This window comes from Gorilla gorilla, chromosome 19 (genome assembly GCF_029281585.2).
Source record: "Gorilla gorilla gorilla isolate KB3781 chromosome 19, NHGRI_mGorGor1-v2.1_pri, whole genome shotgun sequence".
Taxonomy (NCBI): Eukaryota; Metazoa; Chordata; class Mammalia; order Primates; family Hominidae; genus Gorilla; species Gorilla gorilla.
This window is the reverse complement of record NC_073243.2, coordinates 98,249,454-98,270,678: the sequence shown is the minus strand read 5'-3', so window position 1 is coordinate 98,270,678 and position 21,225 is coordinate 98,249,454. Positions and strand designations below refer to the sequence as shown.

The 21,225-nt window shown below is 37.6% G+C and overlaps 1 protein-coding gene across 1 annotated transcript in view; it reads right to left on the bottom strand.

Moving 5' to 3' along the window:
* DNAH5 (dynein axonemal heavy chain 5) overlaps positions 1-21,225 on the bottom strand; it is a 321,482-nt gene that overhangs the window by 66,925 nt on the left and 233,332 nt on the right. The window contains exons 54-61 of the mRNA XM_055366994.2: positions 20,185-20,338; positions 19,417-19,684; positions 13,701-13,932; positions 12,452-12,566; positions 11,908-12,084; positions 8,927-9,130; positions 5,671-5,850; positions 1,794-1,931 (exon numbers count right to left, since the gene is read on the bottom strand). Coding sequence (XP_055222969.2) covers positions 1,794-1,931; positions 5,671-5,850; positions 8,927-9,130; positions 11,908-12,084; positions 12,452-12,566; positions 13,701-13,932; positions 19,417-19,684; positions 20,185-20,338 — 1,468 coding nt within the window. The remainder of the gene's footprint in view (positions 1-1,793; positions 1,932-5,670; positions 5,851-8,926; positions 9,131-11,907; positions 12,085-12,451; positions 12,567-13,700; positions 13,933-19,416; positions 19,685-20,184; positions 20,339-21,225) is intronic.

The following is a 21,225-nucleotide window of genomic DNA, read 5'->3' as shown; positions in this document are numbered from 1 at the left end:
TAGCTGCGTAGTATTCCATAGTGTACATGTACCACATTTTCTTTATCCAGTCTACCACTGTTGAACATTTAAGTTGATTCCATGTCTTTGCTATTGTGAACAGGGCAGCAATGAACATATTCACACAGGTGGCTTTATAACAGAACAATTTATATTTCTTTGGGTATATATCGAGTAATGGGATTGCTGGGTCAATGGTATTTCTGTTTTTATGTCTTTGAGGAATTGCCACACTATCTACCAGAATGGTTGAACTAACTTACACTCTGACCAACAGTGTATAAGCATTCTTTTTCTCCGCAATCTCACCAGCATCTGTTGTTTTCTGACTTTTTAATAATAGCCATTCTGACTGGTGTGAGATGGTAACTGATTGTGGTTTTGATGTGCATTTCTCTAGCAATCAGTGATACTGAGCTTGTTTTCATATGATTGTTGGCCGCATGTATGTCTTTTTTTGAAAAGTGTCTGTTGTAAAGAAAGCAAAAACTGACAAATGGGATCTAATTAAAATAAAAAGCATCTGCACACTAAAAGAAACTATCCACAGAGTGAAGAGACAACCTCTAGAATGGGAGAAAATTATTGCAAAATATGCATCTGAAAAAATCTTGATGTCCAGGATCTATAAGGAACTTAAAGAAATTCACAATTAAAAAAAAATCTCATTAAAAAGTGGGCAAAGGACATGAACAGACATTTTTCAAAAGTGCTACTTCTTTAAAGCTTCCAAAAGCATTTACTTTGCTTGTGGAAGACTTATCTTTAAGACATTATATCATACATTCTGCAGATATTGAAACTGAAATGTTTATCTAAACTCTTTTATTGGGACCCCTACAAAACTAACAAGGCAGGAATTTCAATTCGGCCAAGTAAAGGCTGAGAAGGGGTAGAGGTGAATTTCATAAAATTATCAAGGTAAAACAGAGTGAATCTAGCTATTATTTACCAAATATTGGATTTATCAGAGGCAGATACAGATTTTATTAAGCCAAAAGCTTATATACTCTAGGGAGACCACTTTGTAAAAAAAAAAAAATCAGTATGTATTTAAAGTAAAAAAAAAAAAAAGTGACAAGATCCTGGTTACTTAGAAACTCAGGTACTTTTCCTCTGTGATCTCTTTAGGCATTTGACTTGAATGATCTAAAATGAGAACAAAGATAGGTAAGGCACTAGGGTGCCTTGGCTCACACCTGTAATCCCAACCTTTGGGAGGCCGAGGCAGGTGTATCACTTGAGCTCAGGAGTTCGAGACCAGCCTGGGCAATATGGTGAAAACTTGTCTCTACAAAAAATTAGCCAGGCATGGTGGTGCATGTCTGTAGTCCCAGCTACTTGGGAGGCTGAGGTGGAATGATCACTAAATCCCAGGAATTCAAGGCTGCAGTGAGCCATGATCATGCCATTGCATTCCAGCCTGGACGACAGAGCAATACCTTATCTAAATAAATAAATAAACCCACCCTGCCTACCTTGCAAGTTACTTCAAAGATTAAATGAGATAAAAATGGGAGGACATGATTTGAAAAACATAACAAAAATGCTAGTACACCAGATGCTGTCATCACTACCATCATCACTAACAAAGAAACTCAGAATGGCTATGTTCCAGCACTGACAGCCATCTTGACTGACCATCCTGTTGTCTCACCAAAGACCCTTGGTGTCCATTATGTGCTATGTATGTATTATGTATAGATTCAGTGAAACCCCACAAGAACCCAAACTCTTGGAGAGAGAAGCCGTGTAGATGTGTGACAGTCCCTGCCATGACAAAGGGCAGTTACCTGCTTTTCAGTCATGGCCTGTTCATACTCAGCCTGCACCACGTCAAGTTCCGCCTGCTTGTCATCCAACTCGGCCTGGGCTTTCTGCAGATCCTGCATGGCCAGGAGATGGCGATTCTCTTGCACCACCAAGTTGGCCTGCACAGGACACACACAGAGTAAAGAGATGGGCAGCCAACCTCAAAACATCCCGCATTTCAGGGTCTGAGAACTCAGCTACGCCACATGTTTATACCTTTGTTTTGTTCCCGCTCCAGAATCCTTTCAAATCACATTAAGTCCTGAACAAATCTTAATGTGAACTTGACATAAATGTGTATAAGCAGAAAGTTACACTTCATTACAAAGGAGGTCAGCAAATATTTTCTTTAAAGTGCCAGATAGTAAATATTTTGGGCCAAGACGCAAAATCAAAATTATTGTTCATGTACTTATTTTAAAACTATTTAAACATGTAAAACCTACTCTTATTTCACAAGCCATCCAAATATAGGTAGTGGGCTAGATTTGGCCCACAGGCCATAGTCTACCTAGATCAGAACACTGTAATATTAAATGTATATAGGTAAATTATAAAACATGCTAATATTGAGAGTTGTAGAAAAAAACAATATTTAGAACTATCTGCCTAGCAGGACTCATCACTACTGAGGAGTAATAAAGGATGTAAAATGATTATTTACTGAATATAAATATCTAGGTTTTGTGTATCATGGTGGTCTTGACATTGTTCCTGTCACTTTCATACATTTCTTGCCCTCTGGAAAGCATATTTGATACCTTGAGCTGTGACTAATTAAAAATGTTTATTTTAAAGAAGCTATTAAGACAGAATCAAAAGACTTAACCAAAAGCAATATTAGCAAAAGATGAGATGTAAAAAAGTAGTTCATGCCTAAGAAATTTAGATCCTTTAAAATCATTTTTGAAACCAAATTTTTCCCTTTTAAATTTACAAAGTGTTAATATTGACTTTCATGGGATGACTAGAAGGCATATTCTTTCTGAAGTATTTGAGAAAAGATTATTTTTAAAACACTTTTGAAATAAATTATTTTCCTATCTCAAAACTTCAGGCTTCCAAATTTTGGCAGAATAAATCTTTAGGGAAAAACTCAAGAGTTCCATAATTGACTAGATCCAGTGACGGGCAAAAGCATCGCTTGTAAGTTACAATTTAAAAAGAATCTGACTGGCAGAACATTTTTTCCTCAGCTCTGCTGTAAGCTGCAACTGCTCCCATGGCTCAAAACATGGAAGGAAAAAGTAAGGTCACCGTGTCAAGCAACTTACAACTTAAAGTCACCTGCTAATGACAAACTTTGCAAACCCAAAGATTTTGAACATTTTCTAGTACTTTACTCACCAATAAATAAATAAATAAAATTTATATTAAATGAAGCTGTCAACAATTGCTAATCAAAATCCTTCAAACCCAATTAATTGCTCAACTTAGGACTTGTAGAACTCTGTGCAGGCTGCTTAAACTCTGTGAGCTTCAGTTTCTTCATTAAAATATTGAAAAACTAACTCCTAGGACTTTTTATGAGGATTAAATAAGATAACATATGTAAAATCCCAAGTCTAGTCCCCGGCACATAACATGAGTTCAATAAACAGTAGATGTTGTTACTGTTATTATCTATGTTCAATATTTAAGTTCTGCTTTTTTATAACATTCTCTTTATATGTACTGATACTGATTTCCATAAAGTTTTCAAGGAGAATCTCATTATAAGGAACTTGAATAGAATCTAAATTGCTATTGCCGTTAATTCATACTTGTTTGAATTTATTCACTACTAGAAGTCACTTAGCCCAACTACAAGGATTGCAAGATGAAAGATAAGAGCTCCTCAGTGTGTCCATTACTAATTAGTGTCTAAGAGATTCCACCTGGAATTTAGGGAACGCCGTTGACCTCTCCTCACTTAAGAAGCAGGGGTTTGCAAGTGAAGCCCCTCCAGGAAGAAGGGAAGTTAAAGGCTTAGGTCTGAATTTCTTAATATATTCAACAGAACCACCTGGTGACAATATGCACTCACTGCCTCTTCTACTCCTCCCTACACAGTGAATGTGGGTCTGTGTAACAGCATGTATTTTTCGGACTGACATAAGAGGAACCTGACAAGCTGAGTGGTCCAAGATGCTAGATACTTGTAAGAATATAAGAGAACAGACTTCTCAGAAAAAGAAGCACAGGTTGTAGGAGTAAATAAAAAGGTTCCCACTACCGATAGTGTTCCCTTCACTTCCTACTGCAGGACCCAGATTGTCTTGAGACAAGCTGAAAGCTGAAATGTGGATGGCATTGAACACAGGGGAAGAGATCTCATTGTTCTTATGCAAGCCTTGTTCAGAATGTCCATGTTTAACAATTTCAGCTATGTACTTAAAATGACAACAATAACAGAAAAAAACTATGCATCATGAACTTAACTGTAGTTCTCTTTAAGACACTATGTGGCCGGCACGGTGGCTCACGCCTGTAATCCCAGCACTTTGGGAGGCCGAGGTGGGCAGATCACGAGGTCAGGAGATCAAGACCATCCTGGCTAACATGGTGAAACCCCATCTCTACTAAAAATACAAAAAACTAGCCAGGCATGGTGGTGGGCGCCTGTAGTCCCAGCTACTCGGGAGGCTGAGGCAGGAGAATGGCATGAACCTGGGACGCGGAGCTTGCAGTGAGCTGAGATCAAGCCACTGCACTCCAGCCTGGGTGACAGAGAAAGACTCCGTCTCAAAAAAAAAAAAAAAGACACTATGCATGGTTACCCACTGGAAAAGTATGCAAAGAATGACCTGTACTTTTCACTTGATATAATGGTTCTAATTCAGTCAATATCAGATTGTCCATTTTTGAGCTATGCTGAAGTCTTCAATAGTCACAATATCCATGGTGTCAGACAGCATGACATCAATTATTTGCTCTGAAATTCTCGGACACAAATGACTCTTTGTCCCTTTAGGTTGTCCTGGGACCTCAAGAGCCTCAATTGCTGAATATACGGTCCTGGTATCACAACAAGTAGAAACAAAATAGAACTTGCAACTCTATGCCTGTCTTCCTGATACTCTTGATTACTTGTATGATGATTGTTAAGTTTCTTGGGTAGTTAACAAGTGTAAGTAGAATGTAGTTGATGATTAAGAGAGATGAGACTCATACAAAAGCAAAATAATCAACCAAGCCATGAGATATGATTTTGAGACGTCAGCATTTCATTTTCAAAAAACACACTCTCCATTGCCTCTCCATTTGCTGAAGACTGACCTTTTAATGGTAGAGGAATATGCAAAAATGAAGCTTAAGGATTCAATTACACAAAGGAAATAAAAAGCATGTCTAAAAAGTCACATTAAATAACAGATATTCAGATATTCAGTTTCTTTTCCTGAGAGACAAAACAAAAATGGAAAAGGGAGGAATACATCATGTCTTAAGCCAAGCTAAGACCAGCTTTCAGCATGTTCTGTCTTGACCCTACCTCACTCATAGGATTCTCTGGATAAAGATCTGAAATATCAGCAGAGGATTCTATGCTACAGTTTGCAGCGTTTTTTGTTTGTTTGTTTTTGTTTTTTTCAAGTTAACATTGTGGAGGAAAAATATCGAGCAGCCCACGATGGACCTGTAGGGAGCATCCTTGTAGAGAGTCTGTCCCTGCTTAGAGGCTCATATGGTTCTGATTAGAACAGGATTACAAAGAAGAAAGAAACATCCCATGCTTGGCCTTTCTATGCTCACTCTCCCCATGGACCTGAGTATCCTAACACCAGAAGCCACAGGCACATGTGCTCCTGTAAAGATAAGACGGGTCGACCTGGAGACTCCGCCCAGCCACCTTCACCCAGCTCTGCCTAGCAGGCTTACCTTCAGAGGCAGTACTTCTTTGTTTATAGAAAAGAAGGAAGCCATAGCTTTCGTCCAGGAACAAAGACCAGCTACATTTCCACATACGCGTTTAGCAGTTTCGATGTTATAGTCAGGCATTTCAAAGTAAGGACTCAAAAACTCTATCACCTCTTCATTGATTGTGTCTTTTGGGAATTGCTATGGAAGAAAAGAGTAAAATAAAGTCAAAACACTTCTTTCCATAAAGTCATACTTGCATCATGCTCTCAGTGCCACTGAAACTACTGAACGACCACAAATGAATGAAGGGCATTATATTTTGTCACTATTTTAAGATATGAGGCAAAAGTCCTAAAAGTAAAAGTACAGTAAGAAATGATAGCAAAGAAGTCTGTTAGAGTACACTTTGTCTTCTGTAGAAAAGATACCAACCTTAAATAAATATAATGAAATCCAGGGAAAGAGTAAATTATTTAGGTGATGAACACTAATATGGTTATTAGAATTTCCAAAGCAATAAAGATTTTTTGTCATTAATCCTAAATGGATGAATTACAAACCCATAAAATCCACAATGAAAACCAAACACACCCAGGTGTATTCAGTCTGAGGACATACATATTTAGCATTTATCAGCAACTAAACTCTTAATACATTCAGACAGAAGTTTTATTAAACTCACCTAAAATGTGAAGATAATAACTTGGACATTAGGCTTTGAGGGTGATGAATTAATTTTTAATCATAAAACTATCAAGAATATGAGAGAATTATTATCTTCTGGTGGGATAAAAATTTAAAATAGTAGCAGAAATGAATTAAGAATGCCTTTCTGCATCACAAAAAGAAGACTGACCAAACAATGAAATTGGATCTTTTAAAAGTGGTGTTTGATCATTTAAAAGAGGATGATTAAATGTTTTCCAAGCGGAAATTTAGCAACTAAATAATTTAGTGACACAAACCTTCGCAGAACACATAATGTATAGTAGAACACACTCTCATTCAGACCTCGTTTAATGTAACTCATTTTTATGAGACTTGAAAAATTGTAACCCAAAAAAAAGCCAGATGAATGTCTGGGAGCAACAGAAGGTCAGTGGTGACAATGACAAATAGCAAAGGAGAGTCCAAGAGCAGGGGCTTTGCCACCAGGTAAATGTCAGGAACGTGGAATCGCTTGTCAGGATTCCATCCAAAGTCCAAGTCTATTGGCACAGTCTCATATTATAATTATCTGGGACAAGTCTGTTTGGCCCACTAGTTTCATAAGCTACTTATCGTTATAGCTGCTGTGTGCACCTCACCACAGGCCCCAGACATAGCAGTCACTTGAGCAATGCTGAATTGAAAACCAAAAGAAAGATGGTGCTGAATTCACAACTTGGGAAATAGAGGTGGACTGGGTATTCCCAATTAGTTGTTTTGAGATTTGAACATGAAAGAAAAGACAATAAAGCTTCCAGAAGAAAACTAGAAATCTGCCTAGGATGTGGGCAAAGATCTCCTAAACAGAACATAGAAAGCACTATTAGGGAAAATATTAAGAAATTGGACTACATTAAACCTAAGAATTTCTGTTTATCAAAAGACACCATTAATCGAGGGAACAACTAATGCCAGAAAGCAGCAGAAGATATTTGCAAACATATAAATGACAAATTAGTCATATTTTATATATAAGGAAATTCTACAAAATAATAAAAAAAATTAACTGGACAAGCAACTCCAACAGGCACTTAACAAAAGAATTCCCCAGAGGCTCATAAGCCTATGAAAAGGTTGGGAAATGCAAATTAAGCCAACAATAGTAAGACACCACTACAAACTCATCAGAGTAGCTAAAAGTAGAAAATGGTGAAGATGTTGAGCAACTTATACACTGCTGGTAGGTATATATATAGATCCATCAGTTTTGAAACTCTTCAGCACTGCCTACCAAAGCTGATTAAATGTGTATAACCAAAGTCCCAGAAATTCCACTCCTGAGTATGAAACCAACAGGAATGCATACCTAGAGCCACCAAATGACCAATATTCACAGCAGCTTGATTTATAATAGCCATAAATTAATACTAAGCCCAAAATTCATCAAAAGTACAAGGGACAAACAAAATGAAGCATATTATAGTGTTTCACACTGGTGCTGGTTCAAACAGGCTTGTAAAAAATGATTGTTAAATTTCCAGGAATTCTGCAAACTTGTTAGACTCCGCCATTATTAAAAATTAAAATATATAAGCTTACAATTAAATAAATGATATCTCAAACAAAGATTATAGTCAAAGCTCATAACTTGCTAATTCTTAGACTAAATTTGACTACCATCTGTGTTTTTGAGGTCATTTACAACTATTGTATCTACATGGTGGAAACACTATACAATGGCTGCTACCATGCACCTCTTCTCAACTCTAGATTCAGCAACATCATTCTGGCAGCTTAAAACAGCCATCATGGGAGTGCTTACACTATGACAAGACTTCAAATCAGAGCTTTTTTTTTCTTTTTTTTTTTCCTTTCTCCCTTAAGAATCAGTTGTTAAACATTTCTCACACACACTACAGCACATTTATATACTGGCAAACTATATAACAATGAAAAAAGAAAGACTGTCATTTGCAACAATAAGAATGAATTTCACAGACATGTTGAATGAAAGAGGTCAAAACAAAAGCGTTCATACAATATTATTTCACATATGCAAATTTCAAAACAGGCAAAGCTAATTATCTGGATAAAGGTAAGGATATAATTACCTTAAGGAAAGTTATTGACTTGGTTGGGGCACAAGAGAGATTTCTGGGGTCTGAAAATATATATTTTTCTTCCAGTGTTCACAAATAGGTATATACATATGTAAATATGCATCAAGTTATACATTTAAAATTTGTGCATTTATTCATGTTAAGTTCTATCTCATAAAATTAAAAAAGCTGTGAATTAATACTAAAAAATTACTACTGAGAAATGCAAAATACAAATATTTGTATTCATGTGAATATAATATAAATACATACTTATTGTCTTCTTAAAATGATTTTTTTAACTTTTATTGAAGTATACATAATACTGATGATGCTTTAATACAACTAAAATCTGTCAGGAAAAACTCTAATGCTTATAATGTTTTATATTTGAGACAGAAAGTTTTACTCTGAAAAAATCATTTATGTAGAGTGAGTTCTTTTTTTAGAAACTTATTCTACCAAAAGGACTCATACACCAGTGAAGAATGAGTTCCCTCTTAGCCCATCACCACTGAACTACCAACCTGTAAGTTCTGTAAAAAGTTCCCTGCAGTCATCAGTTTTAAGGATTCCTGCCAGGAAGGCATGGTACAGCTTTTTTCCAGGTCAATTTTCACAGCACTGACTTTCCTTTGAAACAGCAGCAGTACGCAATCCATGATCCGCATGATGAGGTGAGGGGGGCGGCCCAACGTGCGGACAGTGGCGATGTCCGAAGGCCTGATGGTCTGGGGGATGAAAGGAACGATCACCCAACCTCAGATAGGAAAGCACAGACAAGCAAACCTTGCATGTCCAAATGCTGCTATTTCAACAGAGGACAGAAAACTGTTTTAAGTTAGATGCAGGCCACGGGGTCTAGATGCATATTTAATCCCAAAGAAACACCATGTCCCAACAAGTTCACATTTCTACTATTCGAACTAGCAGTGACAGGAAAGAAATGTTGGCGAGCAGATAAGGAGCTGTGACTTCTCTAAAAGTGCACAGATGGCTTTGTGCCAGAAAAAAGAAAGGCATAATCTGAAAGAAAAAGAATAGTCAGCACATAAGTAGATTTCGAGGTTCAAAACCAGGAAAAGTACAGTATTTGCGGTGCTTTTTTACTCATTAGCTATGTAGGTCAAGAATCAGCCTCTCTCTCCTAAACAATTCAGGCTCGTCACTGTGGACTGACACCAGAGGGTAGCCACAGGGTGGACAGATTGAATAATTAGAGGTTTCTTAGCTGGGAACTGACCTTTAAATGACAGGACTTGAGCAATATGAATTTTACTAAGCTCTCTCTTAGAAAAGTTCCATTCCATTTCTAGTATGTATACACTTAAAGAGTAAATGATTTAATAGTCACATACACCTGTTTTGGTTGATAATAACTGCTCAATCACCTAAAACTCACTATCGAATAAGTATTGAAAAAGTGTTAAATGTAAGAATTGGAAACAATCCTATCTCTAAGAGAAATAGTATATATTCCTTCCTTCCAGATCTTCAAAACATCCATCTGGTTTGTATTTGCATCCTTTCTATCAAAAGACAGTAACCAATGACCTTCTCATAAAAGTGAATGATTTTTTCTCCAAGGACTGAGGACAAAGAAAAAACACTAAACTTGGTAAATTAGGAATGTAATTACATACCTTGAAAAGGTTTGTATATATATAGTTTTGCTTTTGTTTTTTTATTTTGAGACCTGAGTCTCACTCTGTCACCCAGGCTGGAGTGCAGTGGCGTAATCTCAGCTCACTGCAACCTCCCCCTCCCAGGTTCAAGTGATTCTCGTGCCTCAGCCTCCTGAATAGCTGGGACTACAGGCATACACCACCATGCCTGGCTAATTTTTGTATTTTTAGTAGAGACAGAGTTTCACCATGTTGGCCAGGCTGGTCTCTAACTCCTGACATCAGGTGATCTGCCCACCTCGGCCTCCCAAAGTACTGGGATTACAGGCGTGAGCCACCATGCCCAGCCTGTTTTAATATATTAATACTAGCAGTTATGAAAGCCAGACAGCTGGAAGTTAGGGTGAATGTGTAGTAGAGAACTGAAAATGGCAAACAGACCTTTATTTGAGGTGCACAGTTATAAAAGAAAAGAGAAAAATAGAACAGCAGCCGGTGAGGAAAGTAGGGTAGGGTCAAATTAAAGTTATATAAAATGTAAGGGCTAGGCATGCTTACTTTACTTTAGCTTTAAAAATAATTTTCAAACAGCATGGTGCTCAGCTGTGTTAGATGCCCAGGTAAAAGAGGCTGGAGAGGGGAACAAAAACTCAACCTGTTTCACCTAAGCATTAAAGTCCTCTCTTTTCTGCAGGCCAAGAAATATGACTCTTATATAATCTCCTATATGCTGTGGCAATAGAACAGTTATCTAACATCTGGAGGTATTTTTTATTTTTGCTCTGAGCTGGTTAAAGTCACATTAATATCAAGATAGGAAGAGACACATTCTTTGCACAAGATTTGTTGTCTTATTTGTTGTATAGATTTATGTAACCTGATGTCAAAATGTTAAGAGTTTGTACATACCTGGAACTTTCTTAGTAAAAGTGAGTCTTCAAACCGGACCAGCCTTTAAGGTGTGGCCTAGTTCACTAAACTCATTTCATTTTCTCAAAATCCAACCTCCTTTGTAATTTTGCCATTGGTGTATTGCCACATAGTTTGATATGGTTTAGCTCTGTGTCCCCACCCAAATCTCATCTCAAACTGTAATCTCCACATGTCAAGGGAGGGACCTGGTGGGAGGTGATTGGATCATGGGGACAGTTTCCCCCATGCTGTTCTCATGATGGTGAGTGAGTTCTCAGGAGATCTGATGGTTTCAAAGTGGCAGTTTCCCCTGATCTCTCTCCTGCCATCTTGTGAAGAAGGTGTCTGCTTCCGTTCACCTTCTGCCATGATCGTAAGTTTCCTGAGGCCTTCCCAGCCATGCGGAACTGTGAGTCAATTAAACGTCTTTTGTTTATAAATTACCCAGTCTCAGGTAACATCTTTATACAGTGTGAACACAGACTAATACACAATTGTACTGTTTAATTGTGTTGGAAGCCTGCTCAAACTCTCTCATTAATGTGCTACATCAGATCAGCAGTTCTTTATTTGGGTAATTCATAGACAGAAAACGTCATATCTTACACATCACCTACTCCATTGGCTTCAATGAATGAGTGAGAGAATGTTGCCTTAGAAAGTTGATGTAACTTTTCCAACATTACATAGCTTATTGACAACAGAGTTGAAATGAGGACCCAGGACTCTTGGCCACCAGTATATGGCATTGCCCAACATTGATGAGTGAAGAGTGTGAGATGTTAAGCAGAATAGGCAAAACCTATAAAGAGCTAATAAAGTCTCAAGCAGAAAATATTACTTGAAATCACTCAAGTGGATAGAGCTTTCATCTGAACCAGTAAAGCATTTCCTTGCTGTTATTAATCTTTTTAGCATTATTCTGCCTCTTAAGCCCTAAAGTTGACATCTGTTATATCACGTAGATGCACCTGCAATGCAGCTTCTGCCTCTTCTAAAGCTGGTTTTGCTGCTTCCAGTTTTTCTTCAGCAATGGCTTTGTCTTTAGAGATGCTGTCCACAATGGCCTGGGCCCTGTCCTTCACCTTCTGTACCTCAGCCTTGACCTTTTCAGCAGCCTGTGCTTTCATTGTCACTTCTTTTAAGACCTAATTCAATATAAAGCAAGCAATACTTCACCAAACAGTATTAAACATCCAGCTGAAAATGCACATTTTTGCCTTGATTTGTTGATTTTGTTCACTTACCCATTTTTTTTTTTTTTTTTTTTTTTTTTTTTTGAGACGGAGTCTCGCTCTGTCGCCCAGGCTGGAGTGCAGTAGCGCAATCTCGGCTCACTGCAAGCTCCGCCTCCTGCACTTACCCAGTTTTTTATACATAAAATTAAGAGTATTTTATTCCAGTGGAAGTTAATGTATACTTCACTAGTTATAGCCAGTGAATATGCATAGATCATTAACACTTGTGAACTGAGAATTCAAAAGGAATGTGGCACATGTGTAAATGCCCACCCACCATGTCGGCTTTATCGTTGGCCACTTGTAGCTCCTTTTCTTTTGCTTCCAGTTCTTTACTCAAGGCTGCAACAGACTCTGAAGCTTCTTTGAGCTTTTCCAATCCAGTATTCATTCTGGGATTGAAAATCCAAGCAAGCAATGTTAAAATGTGTAGGACTTGGATGCAATTCTCAAGTACTCGTCCAATAGTGAGTGGTAATGGTTATATCTGAAGATTGCATGTATGCAAGTAGCAAACCCAAGAGGGCTTAGCAAAAAGGATACAGGTCCAGTCTTGACTCTAGACTGATAACATGTATGTTCTTTACAGACCACGTGCAAGAACAGCGAACCTGCTAGAACACACGTCATGAAATTAGGAACAACAGTAAGGCTAGAATCTGTATCACGCAGGAAACATACTTAATGACATTAGGCTAAATGACAATAGACTTCAAATGCTTAAAGCTCAGTCATGCAGGAAGGAAAATAATGCCTGTTTTTCAAAAGAGACAAATGAAGTTAAAAGAAGAATGATGTGGGCTTAAGAAACCAATTTAAAGCCATCAGAACAGCTGTAGGAAGGAACTAGCTGCCTGCCTGAACCTGAAATAACGTGACCATAGAGATGGGAACCCTCAGAGTCATTTCGTGTAATTGCCCACCCAGGGATTCCTTACTCTGGCTGATTCTAGCCACGCTCAGGAAGATGATCTGATCAGAAAAGCATAGGGCAGAGCAGTGACATTTGGAAGAAACTTCAGGGAAGCAGGGATACTCCTTAGGCAGTGAACATGTGCATCAACCTGGCTTTTCCCTCTCAGTCACTCAGAAGGGATGGGAAGAGAAGGGCAAGAAGAGGGAAGAGGGGATGTCTGCATTCGCAACTCCCGTCCAGGTCTATTATTTCTATCCTGATGTCACTCAATATTATAGAACGCAGTAGGCCACATAAAAACCTGGTAATAATTTATCCTACTGGGCAAGGAACAGTCAATAGGCTCTAGAGGAGGGTTTCCCAACCTCAGCACCATGGACATTCGGGGCTGGATAATTCTTTGTTGTGGAGGAAAAGAACTTCAGGAAGTTTAGCAGCATCCCTAAGCCTCTACCCACTACATGCCAGCAGTACCCCTTCCCTGCCCTGCCACCACAGTTATGATACACAAAAATGTCTCCGGTCATTGCAAAATATCCACCAGGGCAAATCTGTCCCTGGTTGAGAGCCACGGCTTTAATATAGCTTTGTATAAGAACATCACACTTACCTGTTGGCCAGGGTCTGCACCTCCACATGCTTTTCTCCATATATGAACTTATAGCCCTGAATAAAGGAGAGGTATGATTTGGGCGTCACGTGGGTAGAACGTCGGAATCTCTGAAAATAATCAACACACTTCTCGGCCACCCCATCCTGGAAGGAGCCCATGCATTGGACCACCTCCTTCTTGATTTCCAAACTGCAGTCAATAACATAGGAAGTGAGGAAGTGTTCAGACACTAGAGAGAATAAAGATGACAGTGTGTGAAATACGTATGTAAGTTACCCTTTTCAAAGTTAACTGTTTATTTCTAAAATTTAGACATTTCTTAGGAATGCAAACCATTTTTGTAGCCCCAGCTAGGTAGATCTGTGTCAGCATTTTTGGGCCCAGGCCTATAACATCAACAATTTTATTTTCTGTTGTATATATAAAACTACAAAAACACTTTAAGCCTATCATCACTCTTTGCTGCCTGGTGCTTGTGCAGAGACATCTCTTCTACACAGCTGCAGGTTCTGGTCAGCAGCCAACCTGTTTTATGGTTTACATCAGGACAAATGGTACAAATAACTCAGAAATCAGTGCCCACCTGGTACTCATATTTAACAATGCCATTTATTTTGTCACTCAGAACCTATCACACCCTTAGTCCCCCCTGGCTCTGACTGCATTTGGCATGTGGAAACGCTCATCACTAAATTTTTTTATGCTGGAGTCATCTTGTTCTTAAATGTGGCAGCTGGTCATTTGTGGTCGGTTCTTATTTACAGTATTCTTTTAGAATGTTTGGGTAAAAAATCTCCTGTTGGAGACCTTTACCTTCCCCACAGTGCCAAATGGGGGACCAATTCTAAGACAGCCTTCCCTGCTATGGGAATAGGCTCATCAATCACCATGTACACTGAATGCCTGTTGCGGAGCCACCACTGCGACGGGTGCCATGGAATGAAAGAGGAATGTGAAACTTGGTCTCAACCCCAAGGAATTTACAAGCATCACACAAAATACGGTTAAAATAATCACAACCATTTCTATGTATCTCAGAAGAAACAACCTATGTATATAAGTATTGTAAAGAGAAATATGGTCAATAAAATGGGAGAGAAATGAATCAAGTAAGCAAGGCTTAAAAAGGCAAAGACATAAAAATAGTACTTATCACCATCAGTACCCAATCACTAAATTAAGTTCTTAAGGCTGTTATTGTGGGGCTGTATTTACATTTATGTAAATAATAGAGACAATTCATCAGCTTCGTTACAAAGACAGTTTACCATATACCGAAAGGCAATAATTAAGTCACATTTTCTCATATAAGTTAGCCAACCAGTACAAAGAACGGTTTAAACTCTAAGAAGTTCAAGTCTAGGTACTGGAACCATAGAACAATTCATACTTATGATACATTTTGTGTAGGTGTTAACCACAATGGCTGCGATGTCTACCATGTGCCAGGCATGATGCTAAACGCTTTACTTGGCATTATGGGATATTCTCGGGGAAGTGCCCGCTTTCTGAAATCTTCCTTGTATTTATCATGTAATGATTTTCTTCCTTCTTATCTGAACAGACAGTATCAATAATGGTGACCTTATTCTTTACGTAGCAAATTGTCCTTTTGTCTCTCCAAAAAGTCAAAGAGAATAAAATCAGGATGGATTCTAAGTATATTTTTCCACAGACCCAGGATCTCTGGTGCAGGAAAGTTTACAGAAAGAAGCAGAACACTCCCTCTTAGAGTGACCCGTGCCTGCTGAGATTCAGTCAAGAGGCCAGAAAACCCTTCTGTCATCTTCAATATCCCATCACCAAGGCAGTAATGCCAGTATTGGGGCTACCTCCAGGGATTTTACAACATAAAGCATATTTTTCTTTAAATGATTCATCAACAGATTCAGTCCATTTAAATTCATACATATAAAAAACTCACTTTTTTTCCAAAGGTATTTAGAAGTTATTAAAATTACTACAAAATCCAGTATCAGCCCTAGGGGCTTCTTTAAATTAGAAAAACACATAATAATGTAATACTTTTATTTTATTGGAAATATTTCTTATGATCTAAATGAAATGCTAACACAAACGAATGATATATTTATTTCTAGATGCAGCTGGAGGTAATAATTTAATTCAGAATCAATATCCTTAAGGCAACTAAAATAACAGCTTTTCTAGAAACCTTGTTGCTAATTTTCTAAAAAGAATAAATAACACTGAAATCCCTAAGTGTCTAAGTACTTCTAATACTCACAGATGGTATTCTTTCAGGATAACATTAGGCAGGTTAGTACTGGGTGTGGAGACATTGATTTTCCCAACAATATTTTCTATTTATTGAAGAAAGAAACCATGTCTTATTTCTTTTAGTTCTTTTATCCATTACTATGACTAGCATAGTATTAAACATTTATGTAGTATGCAGGCTGTAAATAGACTAAATTGGAGCTATAACCACAAAAATTACTGGTTATCAAAAGGTTTAAAAAGATTTAAATGTGCAGGTAAATTATGTAAAGCATAAGTGTTATAGATATAGGAGGTTCAAGAAAATGGGAAAATTTCAAATATTCCAAAGAGAACAAAGGAGGATTGAAGGATGTGATGTATCTTGATTAAGCCTTGGAGACTGAATAAATAAAAAAGATGGAGTAGAATATTCTTGGTAGAGGGACTAGTGTAAAAGGATAAGGATGATTAAAGCATGTTCAGAGGGAAAAGAGGTATATCCAAAGTTGAACTAGAGAAAGACTGCAAGTGATCAAGGCCATATTATGGAAAGATGATGAATTTCTACACAGTCTGATCCATTCATTCAACGTCATAAGTATCAAACACCAGTAGCTGCTGAAATTGTGAACAAAGGACGTGTAGTTCTTGACCTCATGGGAGTTTTTAATCTAGTAAGACATTAATTTAGTTTTTAGTCTAGTAAGCATTCATCAAATAAATAACACAATGAGGTACATAAATTACACACTGTGGTTAATCCCAAGAAGAAAAAGCACAGAGTGCTATGGAATGGATAACAGAGGACTTGGCTTAGGGGGGAAACGGAGGGAAGCAAAGGAAGATTTTCCTGAAGAGATGACATTTAGCTGAGCCAGCATTATCCAGACAAAGGAGGAGTGGGTGGGGAGAAATGGGAGGAGGAAAGCATTGCATGGAACACAACCGGGGAAAAAAAAAAAAAAAAAAGAGCATATTCAAGGATCCAGGAAAACAGAGCAGGAAAGAAAAGGGACCTCAGGAGAGCCTGGGGAGGTAGGTAGGGTCAGCTCTTCCCAGCACAAAGGCCTGCTAAAGGTTGTGTTTTTTCCTAAGAACAATAGGAAGACATGGAGGTTTTAAGCAGAAATAAATGCAACTGTATTTGTGTTTTTACCGTTATTCTGTCTGCAATGTGAGATGGATGGGGGACAGGTGAAAGAGTTGAAGAGATCATTAGAAAGCTATTTGGGTTTTCCAGGTGAGCAGCAATGATAGCTTGGCCTAGGATGTCAGTGAAAGGGAGATGACTTGGTGATGGATAAGACTTGACAGCTGGAGAAAAGGGGAGGTGCTGATGACAAAGGGGTCTCAGGTTGCCTAGTTTGATGAGTGATAACGGCCCTTCCTGAAAGGGGGAGACATTTTGAGTTTCAGACATTTTCAGCTTAAGAAACTTGTGAAGCATCCATAAGAATGGACCAGGCAGGCAGTTGAGTACACAGATTTCAAGCCAGGAGACAGACTAGACTGGAGAAAAAATTGATGGCACGTATTATAAAGGAGGCTGTGGATGAGCTTTCCTGGGGAGAGACTCTGGAGTACAGAATTCAGTCTGTCTTGCATCTGTTGACAAGTCTGTCTTGTCTTGAATCTGTCCAATAACATCATGAAGCTCAATATGTACGTTCTGAATAAATGAACAAATAGATTCATGCATGAAGGCTGGGATATTTGCTAGCAACTGAGGATAAAGAAAGGAAAGTTTCTCTGCCCTCCATGTAATCTTGGTTTGTGTTGGTGTGATAAGATTTAAAAGAATGGGACAATGAGAAATTAACAAAGGAGGGATCAATAAGACCTCTGTCTACAAAAGAAGAGATGACTGAAATAGGAACTTAACAAAAAGAGCTTCATATGTAAATCATCTTAATTTGGCATATTACAGTATCTGTCACCTGAAATTGTTATTTCTATTGTTAATACCTTACAGAGCATTTTATGAAGTACTTGCATACTGATAACTGTATTTCATAATAAACTTTAACATAGCTCTGAAATACTCTTGATCTGTGCTCTGCATGTATATCCTACTTGAGTTTTAAAATCTTTTTTTTAAGGTCTTTTGTTCTTTTTATTAATTTCCTTCCTTTCATCAGTGACTTTTTGTATTAAGATCTACACTCTTTTTTGTTTTTTTTTTTTCAAATCTAACCTCCAGTTATATTTACATTTTTATGGGACTTTAAATTTTAAATCACTGGCCTTTTCTCAAACTTTACAAAAGACAGAACTGTGCTGTACATTTATATCACAAACATGTTAAAATATTCTGTGTTTAAAAGCCACAGATTGGAAAACCACTACTGTCAATAGTGAAGTGCTGAGAATAAAACTTCCCCAGTAGGTAAGAATTTGTTTTAAGAATAGGTAATTGATAGATAATCAATAAATAGATGATGGATAGATGGATGGATGGATAGATAATAGACAGATAAAGATAGATGGATAGATAATGGATGGATGGATAGAAAATTAATAGATATTTAGATAGATAATAGAGAGAGAAATACAGATAGATAGATGATAGATAGATAGATAGATAGATAGACAGACAGACAGACAGACAACCTAGGTTTCAGTCTCAGTACTGATCCCACTAACTTTTTCCACCTATGGCAACCCTCAACTTCACGCTCCTCAGTTTCTCCTTCTCTAAAGAGCAAGAGATGGGTTAATCAGTCATTCTCAGATGGGGTACCACAGAGCTGTAGAGGCAATGGTGAGGGCAGTAGAAGTGGGGAGTAAGAGGATGAGACTCCAGAATGCTTCCTCCCGCAACCCCCATCTACTTTTCACTGTTTTATCTACTAGGACTACTTGTAAGGTATTACTGGGAAATAAGGCTCTTCTGCATAAAACATTTTTAAAAATTTGAAAACTACTGTCCTGAATCAGGGTTCTCCTGATGTTCTGATGTAATAGGGATGAGACCTGGGTATCTGTTTCTTTTAAAATATCAACAGACAATTTCTCACCAAAAGCTTTCAAAAAAAAAAAAAAAAGCTAAATGTATGCTCTCTAACCTCTCCTCTACTACTTTTATGTTCCAATTTCATTTGCAAAGTAAGAAAGCACTAATTGTCCATGGCATGGAAGATCAGAAAGAAACAGAAGCAGCAAAGGGTCCAGTCAGAGACCATGCTTGTTAACATCTTTTGTCAAGGACAGAAACCAGCAGAGAATTGCTGGATAATGTTTTCCTCTTTGATTCTCAGCATTACAGCCTTGAGAAGGAAATGTCCAAGAGATACTTGGCTTTAACTACTCTTGGGCTGACAAACCTACTTAAAAAGAACACAAATGCTGTCCATGAGATTAAACCTCTGTGCCTTCCCGTGACATCCTGGAGCCTGCCTGGAGATCCAGCTGAGGCAGAGCCTTCAAGCATCCCTGAAAAAACTAGAATCCTTGAACACATGTTATGCCCTGGCATAAACATTTCCATACTAACCAGCAACTAAAGCATCTTTGGGCCATCGGCTGAACCAGTCAATTGTGCATCCTGAAATTAGGGCAGGGAACTTCAAAGCTCTGTTTCGAAATTTCTCCCCCACTGGCGAGAAGCAGAGCACAATATGAAGGTTCTGTCGGACCCGACTCATGAAGTAGTCGTGCAGGTTCTCATTGGTAGGAAGGCACCTGGGGAATTCTTTTTTCATGACTGATGCCAGGTCGCTATTAATTTCATCAATTTCATCTCGAGCAAATAGGTTAGAGACCTTAAAAAGAAGTACAGGCATGCAAATTCAGTACACACATAGGAAAATAGATCAAAATGTAGAGCTTAATACACCGAATGTCTTTTCTCCATTTGTGTTCTTGAACTCACCTACAGAAAATTAATTGAAAGTTTTCAAGATGAAATACACCACGTTTTAAAATAAATAAATGATTCTACTATTAACTGCAAAGTTGTAGCCCCGGAAGGGAGTAAATGGACATGCCAAAAATCTAATTAGCTTTCTTTCTAACTTCGCTCTTCTGTTTTTTTTCATTTGTTATTGGAACATTCACTGATGTTTTAAATGCTTAGCTCCAAATTTTGATGGAGAGTTTTATTCTTCAAAAACCCAATAGAAAAACCCATCCTTCATACTGATCACTTAATACCCATCCCCAATAGCACTTATTCACACCACTAATGGAAGAAAACATGTAGAGCTCTAAGCTGGAGGAAATCTGAAGGGATAAAACACATAAAGAATAAATGAGCTCCTACCTCACCTGATGATAAAACATTGTTCATATATTCCAAAAATGACTCATCTTTAATCTCATTGTCTGTGAAAATAAAAGTGATTCCTTTGCCTTGCTGGCCAGCCGTTCTATACAAAACCTTCAGATCTTCCATCAGATTTGATGTGTTGTAGGATCTAAAGAAATATTTTCATTTTGTCATTAGCTAAAATATTTTCATGAGAGGGAAAGAACCTTGTAACAACGCATTATGCCATTTAGCTAACAAAAAAATGCTGATTTTGTTCCATCGTATACGTATGTATTCTATATGAATGTTACTGGTTAATTTTTAAAAATCCACATTTCATAAAACATTATAATTAATTAATGTTTCTACATAAAAAACTATACTGAAAAGTCCACCTGGAACAAAAATAGAATTTTTATCACAACCAAATGTCATTACATTTCAAAATGTATCTTTCTGAAAACTTTTTGACAATGATAAGAGAAAAGTCAAATTCAATTATTGATATTTGATTGGCAATTGGTATTTGAGATGACAACTCATAAATTAAACTAAAATAAATAAATGCAAGCTTTGGTTATACAGGGTGAGTGAGATGCCCTGTTATAAACAGTGCCTGCCTCATCCCCCAACACCATTATCATCATTGCATATTTGTATAATACATAAATAAGCTTGTTTTCTGAGCAATCAGTACAGTGTACTAGACTACCTGGAAATGTTGTGAAATATCCCAGTCTGAAGGTTCTCTAATTACCCAAAGCAATCTTTAGGTGGAAGTGAACCTACAATCAGGAAATATTAGAGAGTTCCCACTGTGGAGTGCTACATTATGCCAAAAGTATAAATAAAATTATCCCAATTCTGGAGACTCAGACTTACTAAATTATTATTTGTACTTTAGTCATGAAATAAACTCAGAATTCAGGGTGCAAGAGAAAAGAGCCATCTGATTTTTTAAAAACTAGTGAATATTTAACTCTACCTTTTTCTAACTTCTGTAACCTACACCCTAGAATTGGAAATATCACAACTATGCATCAATACTTCTAG